Below are 9571 nucleotides of genomic sequence, written 5' to 3' on the forward strand. Positions count from 1 at the left end.
CAGGATCCCAGTTGGGGGTGTGCTAGAGGATATCAATCAATATAGCTCTCCCTCTCTTTCTCCCTCCCTTACCTCTAAAAGTAAATAAATAAAATCTTTAAAATATATACACATAATTAAATATAGAATAATAGCATGTGCATTGGGAAAGGAATAATGGAGTTAAATTTAAAGACCCTTGTCGTAACAAAAAGGAGGGCAAAGGAATTTGTATTAATCTTTGATAAATTAAGGATATACGTAATTTCTGTGGTAGCAAATAAAAGAGTACATAACTTTCGAACTAAAAGAGGGAAAAATAGAATGTTAAAATAAATAATCAAACTGACCCAAAAAAGGTATAAAAATGCTTATTTATTTATTTCAGAGTAGAGAATAAACAAAAAAAATTTCAAAAGGTAACATGAAACATAAGAGAGATTTTTAAAGAAACAAGAAGGATTTAAGCCCAAATATATGTTACTGCATTAAATGTAAATGAACTAAATCTTCCAACTAAAAGACAAAGATTCAAGCCCTGGCTGGTATGGCTCAGTGGATTGAATACCAGTCTGCAAACTGAAAAGTCACTGGTTTGATTCCCAGTTAGGGCACATGCCTGGGTTGCTGGCCAGGACTCCAGTTGTGGTGGGGGTTTAAGAGGCAACCAACCAATCAATGTATCTCTCTTACATCAGTGTTTCTCTCCCCCTCTTTTTCTCTCCCTTACCCGCTCTCTAAAGATATATACATAAAATCTTTTTAAAAAATAAGAGTTCAAATAGAAAAATAAAATAAAATATAAAGAGTTTTGAGACTGGACTAAAACCAAAAGCTATAGTGGACCATGCCTATATGGATGACAATGAACACTACTTTCATCTTTGCCCTCAACAGTCTTTTCCAATTCAACAAAGGTTTACTCAATGTTTACAATGTACTGAGCTTTGAATAATCAAAGATTAAGATATTATCCATATTCTCAAGGAGACAAAAAGAGAAAACAAATAGCATGTTATAACAAAAATAGGTTATCAAGTGCTAATAAGATAATGCAACTAGATTGATAGATGTACCTGGAAAAGCTATAAAAATAGCTGGATTATGCTTTAACGAATAAACTGAAAGTTCATCAGGCAAATAAAAAAGGAAAAGTAGAAGTGAGAGCGTGAATCTGTTCACTAATATTACATGTTAGCAGATCAGTCATGGTTTAAGGTAGTACAGCACAGAAGTAGAGGAGCAGGCAAATGCCATAAAGTTGAAAATTTAGGATAGGGATGGGGTGGTGAACACACAATGCAATATACAGATGATATATTTCAGAATTGTACACCTGAAACCTATATAATTTTATTAATCAATGTCACCCCAATAAAGTCAATTTAAAAGTTTTTTAAAAAGACCTATTGGAATTTTGATTTTTACTGTATTGAAATCAGATTAATTGGGGGGGGGGGGACTAGGCATCTCTGTAATAATAAGAATGCTAAATCATGAACTTGGTATATTTCCCCATTTTTAAAAAAAAGATTTTATTTATTTTTAGACAGAGGGGAAGGAAGGGAGAAAGACAGGGAGAGAAACATCCATGTGTGGTTGCCTTCACACCGCCTCCTGCCACTAGAGACCTGGCCCACAACCCAGGCATGTACCCTAGACTGGGAATTGAACCAGCGACCCTCTGTTCCACAGGCCAGCACTCAATCCACTGAACCACACCAGCCAGAGCCAGTTTCAACTTCTTTAAAAGATACTTGCCAAGGATCTACATTTTTACTCTGGAAAAAAACATACATTTCTATATATTTCACCTTGTGTTTAATCTTTCTAAGGTAGTTAACTCAGTTTACTTAAAAGTCAACAATTTGTTAACATTTTTATTTTTTATTGATTTTAGAGAGAAAGAGAGAAATATATTGATTTGTCGCTCCACTTTATTTATGCATTCATTGCCTGATTCTTGTATGTGCCATAACTGGGCATAGATCCTGCAACTTTAGCATATGAGGACGATGCTCTAACCAACTGAGCTACCCAGCCAGGGCTTAGAATCAACATTTCTTTCACTTTATAATCATAGTTCACTGGTTTATGTAATTTTGTGTTAAATTATATAATTATAATACAAGTGCAAGTTGTCATAATCCTTGATAGGTCTATAAAATAATCCTTCATTGGTGGAGGCAATGCAGTGGCCATCATCAGTCAGTATGTCCCGTAAAAAGAGAATGAGAATTTACTAATCTAAATCTAAATTCACTTCTTAATTGTTTTTACTGTACATGGAACAGTATCTAGTACATAGTATGTATTATGTAAGTATTTGCTACTATGTTAGCATTAAAATTCAACTAGGTATAGATAACAGTGTATGCAAGGGTGAAATTCCACCTACTTAACACATTCTCCAGAATCAGAGACTACCTGTACTTAAATCATCAAAAGGGAGCAGAGCTCTGGCCAGGTGGCTTAGGTGGTTGAAGCCTGTTCCATACACCAAAAAGGTTGTGGTTCAGTTCCCAGTCAGGGCACATACATAGGTCACTGGTTCAATCCCCAGTCAAGGTGCGTACGAGAGGCAGCCTACTGATGTTTCTCTCACACATCCGTGTTTCTCTCTCTCCCTCTCTCTCTAAAATCAATAAAAACATATCCTCGGGTGAGGATCAATTTTTTTTTTAATTTTCTAAAAAGGAGAGTAGAGAAGGGAATATAAATTGCAATGCTCCTCATTGAAACCATAAGAACACAGGGTATAATAAGTCTGATATTACTGAAAGTGGGTTATCCAGTGCTTAAATGAAGACATATTTAAAAAGAAGTAGTATAGTTCATCACATATCAGGTCAACAAGAAATAAAAAGTAGGTTCAAAACCCAATTTCAGCCCTGGCTGGTGTGGCTTAGTGGTTGAGTGCCAGCCTGCAAATCTAAGTGTTGCCAGTTTGATTCCAGGTCTAGGGCACATGTCTGGGTTGCAGGCCAGGTCCCGGATAGGAGGCACTGGAGAAGCAACCTGATGTTTCTCTCCCTCTCTTTCTCCCTCCCTCCCCCTCTCTAAAAAAATAAATAAATAAAATCTTTACAAAACAAAACCCAATTTTACCTTATCTCAAAAATCCTAACAGGACAACTGCAGGTACTCTTAAAAAGCAGTAGCTAGACTAGAAAAAGAAAGTCAGCTATAGCTACTTGGTGCACATTAAGCTACTTCCCTTTATAAAAAATATCAATCTCTTAAACAAAAACCATCTAGTGTATCCCAAAGCACAAAACAAATGCTTTTGGTTTACCAGTTCTTATAAATTAAATATACTGATAAAAAGAGAAACAATGCATATGCTGCAATATACAAGAAAATTTTTAATTTGCAAATAAAAAACCTGAATATAAATAAAGAGCAACTGAAATATAAGTATTACTGAATAAATGTGGTGGCTTGGCCATTTCATTTTAATGTAGGTTTTGTGATATGTTAACTAATTTGTAGGAATAAAAAGCTTGAAGCAACATGACAGAAGATCTACGGTAACCAGGAAGTTCAAAGACTGCAGCTACTTAAAACACTCCTGTCCACTAGGGAAGAATCCACAGTGGCACTGAATTTCTTCCTTCTATGGACATCAAAAGTACAGAAAATGTTATGGTTAGGAGAAACTCGCGACAGCCCATGAGGCTGCACCAGTCCCACTAGATGGCACTATCACAGGAAAGTCACTCTATTCTCCCATTTGGAGCAAGAGCTGAAATCTCTCTTGATCTTTGCAAAACTGAAAGCTGTCATCAACACACTGACATCCTCACTGGGAAATCATAACCCATAATGATGAATTCAAATCTAGGAAAAGGAGATTTCCCAAAAGCACCTTTTCTCCCAGAACCATGGTCTCCACCCTACTCTTATTTCAAATCAGTGGTCTTAAGAGACACAATGTCTTGTGGGCAAAAGAAATTGTACAAAATGGTGATTTTCTTTTCCTCTTCCCAAGACTGCAAACTATTGTACAAAATTATTGACTTGGTTTTTTTTCCTTCGAGTTTTGTTGCTATGGGGAAAAAAAACCCACTCCACTGCTAGTCTTTGAATAACGTGTTTATTGTAATCAATATACCTACCGTGATTGGAAACAGCAAAATAACATACAATTAATGCTATAAGACTAGTTGGGATATAAATGAACTTTTTCTTTTTTTAAAGATTTTATTTATTTTTAGAGAGAGAGGGGAAGAAAAGGAGAGAGAGAGGGAGGGAAGCATCAATGTGTGACTGCCTCTCACACACCCCCAACTGGGGACCTGGCCCAAAACCCAGGCATGTGCCCTGACTAGGAATCGAACCAGACACCCTCTGGTTCACAGGCCTGCATTCAATCCACTGTGAACTTCTTTCTTTATATATTAAACGTAGAACTTCCTATTAAATAAATCATCAGATTAAGTTTTCTGACACCTTAGTTACATGATGTTAGGTTGGGCCTAGATAGCAAAATTCAGTATCACTCATTCCAATCACTTGTGCTTTACCCCATCAAAAGTATACTTGGCCCTGGCCAGGTAACTCAGCTGGTTATAGCATTGTTCTGGGTTCGATGTCCACTAGTGGACATACAAGCATCAATCAATGAATGCATAAATAAATGGAACAACAAATTCATGTTTCTCTCTGTTTCCTCTTGCCAAAAAAATCAATAAATTAAAAAATAAATAAATAATAAAATATACTTGGATATAGCTATCATGAACCAAAAAAAAAAAAACAAAGGAAAGAAAAGCATCCTTACAACAAAACCCAACAAGGTTAAACTACGTATACAACTTACTCATGCTTAGGAGGCGACATTTGAACAAATTTGAATATAAGCCTTCTGCTGAATTCTGAAGTTAAAAGATATATCAACGGTCATTACTGAATCAGAGATCAACTTAATACTTAAATACAGTGTTCCCTTCCAGATGAAGCTACTTCACCTAAATCAGAATATTTACATTTACACATGTAACTTCAATGTATAACAGCAGTCAGGAGTATAGCCCTACAATGTACCATAAAAGTTAGTTGTTAAAGTGGCCTAAAAGAAGCCCCAGTCGCCTAATGAATAAGGCATTGGCCTGCCAACGTTACTCAAAAAACCAAGAACTACAAAACTATGTGTTCCCATAGCACCAAATCACAGCTCTCACACGGCTCTTATCCCCGTATCATCTCTGTGTTTTTCACTCTCTCCATAATGGGAATTTGGAGGCACTATAGTGAGGTGTCATCCCTAACACCTGGCACAATGCCCAGCATGCAGTAGGCTCTCAATATTTGTTTTTGGGTTTTTTTTTAAGATTTTTATTTATTTATTTTTAGAGAGGGAAGGGAGGGAGAAAGAGAGAAACATCAATGTGCGGTTGCTGGGGACCATGGCCTGCACCCCAGGCATGTGCCCTGACTGGGAACTGAACCTGCGATGCTTTGGTTCGCAGCCCGTGCTCAATCCACTGAGCAGCCAGGGCGGCTCTCAATATTTGTTGAATGAACAAAAACTATCAGCTAGCTACTCCAGCTCACCAAAACTATGAAACCCATCAAAGCAGCAGGGTTTTTTCAACTAAACCTTGACAAATAACTACTTTAAGAAGCTACAAGCCAAAGCATAAGACTAACATACAGATCACCATGAGAAATAAGATTTCTTGAAAAGCACCAAGAAATATATCACATGAAGTCAATGATCAAAAATTCACAAGTCTCAAGCCCAAGTAATGCAACAATTTTGGATTGGTGAAGCTTTTAAACAAAGCATCATAAATATATTTTGCATACTGTACTAAAACCATCCTAGGAGAGCAGAGGGGTGAAGTAGCAGGTACATAAGGACACACAGGAAGCCATAACATTGTTTAACTTAACACCTGCCCATTAATGGGGCTGATCTTATTTTATGCTCCCAAAACAAAAATAAAGAGTGAACAAGGAGGAAAAATAGAAGAGAGAAAGCAGTCTGGGGGTATAAACAGAAGGAATCTGCTGAACTGCAGATTTGTAGAAATGACAGACAACAGAGACAGATTTTTCAAAACACTACCATGTAACTATCCAAAAAGTTCAATGTAAGGAACCAATGCCAGTACCTTTTAATTATCAGGTTTTCTTCTGAGTGACTAAAGAGTTTTGACAAAATATGGCATAAAATACACATTCAGTTAGTATGCTTGCAATAAGACCCATGGGAAACCTCTCCCATATCAGAGATTTGAAAAAGCAGCATATACTCCCATACAGAATACGTTCAATTGCACTGCTAAACGACTGGAATGAATGGTAGGATTTCAAAGTTCACTGGAACCACAAGTCGAATCTTCTCCCCTACAACCCATTGGTATGGTGCAACCAAACTGCCCTTAATTGATTTTTAAATGTCTTTAAATTAGACTGTGAACAGGGTTCATTATCATTTTACTCACCTTACTAACACCAACTCCAGTAAACCTGGCCTCTAATAATTCCTGCCGTCGTGGGTCCAAACTATGCAATTCTTCCATCATTTCTACTGAAACAGAAAAAGGTAAGTTGTGAGACCATAAAAGCTAAAATGCAAGGAGCCAATTTTTAGATATAAAAAAACACGGTAATTAGTTCACTGAATGGTCACATGCAGGTAAGCCTCAAATAAATAGCATATAAGTTATAAACTACAAGTTACAAATAGTAACACATATAAAGTTATAAGGTGGCTCAGAAGTTCTCTTTTGAGGGCCATTTCTCTCATTCAGTTTTATTTTAACAGTAAAAACACCTCAAACCCTTCATATAACCTCTAAAAGTTTAGGAAAAACTAGCTTGCAAAAAATAAAAATAAAAAATTCCTTCTATCGACCTCTGAATTTAGCTAGGTACTTTCAGATATTGCTTCCCAAAACACACAAGAACTAGTTTTTAAACTAAAAATATGAAAAACTAATAATTTCATAATAATGTAACATGAATCAGAAACTACAAATAAGTTCAAGTAACACCATTACATAGCTCCTTTCTCTGAAGAGTTCACAGTAGCTCGTGAAAAAAAGGAATTATTTTAAATTTAATAGAGAACCCATGGTAAAACCATCAACATGCATTCACTCAGGAAATTAGTATAGCTATAATAACCATCCTTTTTCAAAATCTTTTTCTGACCACTCCCTGGAGCAAGAGGTTTCTCTAGACATCTGCTTTTAGCACTCCTTCCAAGCAGGGAGGGGCAAGAGGACACCATTTTTAAACTCCTTCCATGACCAATTAATGCACAAGCTACTTTGAGCAAATATGTCCATCTTTTGTAAGAGAGCAACTCTTGCAGAACCAACTGGAAACCTGTCTGTGGAAAGGAGCATATACCATTACATAAAACCCCTTTGAACATATTATTAAATAGTTGTTGGAACGATTGTCATGATTTAAAAGTTCACTGAAAACATTAATTAAACGTTCTCTTCTGCAATCTAGCAACTCCACAATTTCCAGTAACAACCCCTACAAGTCCTCCAGTTTCATTTCCCTTCCTGGACTGAGAGCCTGAGGCAAAGGAGAGTGAAGGGGTGACAAATTAAAGTTTCACCCACACATACAAGCGCAGGTTACAGAGGGAATTAGGGCATTCTCGGAAAGATAGAAAGACATCTTTTAAAAAGGGAAATAAAGAACAAGGAGAGTGAGAGTTTCCCCTAAGTGGCCTGCCTCGCGTGTCGCCCTGCCCTAATCGAGGCAGGAATGGCAGAGGTTGCAGCCTCCGTCAAACCCCAGGGTCTCTCAGAATACCTCCATCCCCAGGCCTCGCCAGGAAAATGACACCCCAGAGGTTATTCCACTTAATGTCAACTCATGTTAAGGAAATATCCAGTCTGTCTCATTCCAGCGGGGCCTTGGTCTGGGATCCTCCCTGGAGCGCAGAGCCGGGAAGCAGGACTGATGGGGCCTGGTCCCGGCGCCCCTAGCCTCCCGCCGGCTCCAAACTTTCCCCAACTCCAGGCCCACCTGTCACGGTGGGAGGGCGGGCCAGCTCTCGGGGGCGCCCGGGAGGCTGCCAGGGCCTCCAGCTGCCGGGGCGCCCCCCTCTCCCCGCCAGCCGTCGGCCCCACTGCCAGGCCGGGGCCGCCTTGGCCTCCCCCATCTTCCGCCCGGCCCCTCGGCGACCCGCAGCCCTCGGGGAACCCCTCCTGCCTCAGTGCCGAGGAGCTGCGACCCAACGCCGGTCCTTAGTGGGCCCGGGCTACAGCCTCTCCAGCCAAGGGGGTTCCCCGGGCGGTTAGTGCCCCAGGCCCGGCGCCCTCCCCTGCCCCGGGCTCAGCCTCTCACCTGCCGCTGCTGCTGCTGCCGCCGCCGCCGCCGCCGCCGCCGCTCCACGCTCCTCCAGGGAGGGGCCCCGACCCGACCCGGCTGCGGATCGCTCGGCTCTCCCCCTGGGCAGGCCCGGGGCGGAGCCGGGGCCTCTCCTGAGCGCCGCAACCCCCCACCCGGGAAGCCGCCGCCGGCGCCGGGCTCCACGAGAGGGCGGGCGGGGGAGGGGGGCCGGGGAGGCCGCAGATCCCCGGGCTCGCGTACAGAGCTAGGCGCCCGACGCGGGCCCGGGCCCGGGAGGCCGCGGGGGGTGCGGAACCGGCCTCCTGGCGCCGGACAAAGGCCAAAGGAGGCGCAGGAGGGCTCAGGCCGGGCCGGGAGGTGGGGGCCCGCTCAGCTGGGGGCCACTCGGGTGCGGCGCGGAGGGAGGGGGGGTCGGAACCGCTAGTGCCCAGGACCCGCCTCCGGCCCCTTAATCCGGATCGGTTCGGTCCGGATTAGTAGTGATCGGTGTAAACACACTAGTGAAACCGCGTGTTTCCTCGCGAGATTTGCACGGCTGGGAGGCGGGGGGGGGGTCCTGGGGGGGGTGGGATGGGGGGGGAGAGACGACAGTGGGGGAGGAGGGGGAGAGGACGAGAAAAGTAGGGGGGGTCCCCGCTGCCCCAGCGCCCCGCCTCCTCCAATCAGCGGTCGGGCTGGCGGGCAGGGGTTAACCAGGGGACCCCGCGCCGGCGGAGAAGGCCGCCGCCTCGCCGGGTGGCTGAGGGCGGGAGGGCGGCGGCGCCAGCGGGCGGCCTGCGACACGAAGGGAGGTCGGGCTGCCCAGAGAGCGGCCCGGGCCGGAGTCCCGGACCTCGGCTGCCTTTGTACAACCGGCCCCGCCCCACGGGATCAGCCGCAACTGAGACGGCTGGGTCAGAACTCTGGACCGCGGATCAGCGCTAGAGGGGCCTCGCTGCCTGTGCCAGCGCTTCCCGGATCCGCCTCGCGGAACCCGCGCCCGCCTAATCCCTCGTCTCCACGAGTTTAGGTGAGAAGCGGGGTGGTTGTGGCCAGGATGGATTTTGGAGGAGGAAAGTCTGTGAGCCGGCGAGCCCCGCCCGAACTTCCCAGGAGATGCCCAGTTAGTGAGTTCGCTGGCTCCCACACCCCACCACTCTTCAAAGCGATCGTCCCGGTCCCGAAACTCACTTGGAAAGTGGACAGCACTTTCCCTACACATACCTGGTTGGCAGAGTGCCTCCAGAGACAAAAGGTGCCCTGGGATTAAAGCTGAGCCCCCACC

General features: G+C 43.4%; 1 protein-coding gene across 3 annotated transcripts in view; it reads right to left on the minus strand.

The window, feature by feature from the left end:
- TLK2 (tousled like kinase 2) overlaps nucleotides 1-8767 on the minus strand; it is a 109116-nt gene extending 100349 nt beyond the window's left edge. For 2 of the 3 annotated variants that reach the window (XM_045836564.1, XM_045836562.1), the window contains exons 1-2: nucleotides 8302-8767; nucleotides 6432-6514 (exon numbers count right to left, since the gene is read on the minus strand). In XM_045836564.1, coding sequence (XP_045692520.1) covers nucleotides 6432-6512 — 81 coding nt within the window. In that variant the 5' untranslated portion in view covers nucleotides 6513-6514; nucleotides 8302-8767. Of the gene's footprint in view, nucleotides 1-6431; nucleotides 6518-8301 lie in introns of all 3 variants that reach the window. The other variant, XM_045836563.1, reaches the window with a different exon arrangement.
- Nucleotides 8768-9571: the final 804 nt, after the last annotated feature.

Source organism: Phyllostomus hastatus, unplaced genomic scaffold, assembly GCF_019186645.2.
Source record: "Phyllostomus hastatus isolate PE091 unplaced genomic scaffold, TTU_PhHast_1.1 phas_contig_210, whole genome shotgun sequence".
NCBI lineage: Eukaryota > Metazoa > Chordata > Mammalia > Chiroptera > Phyllostomidae > Phyllostomus > Phyllostomus hastatus.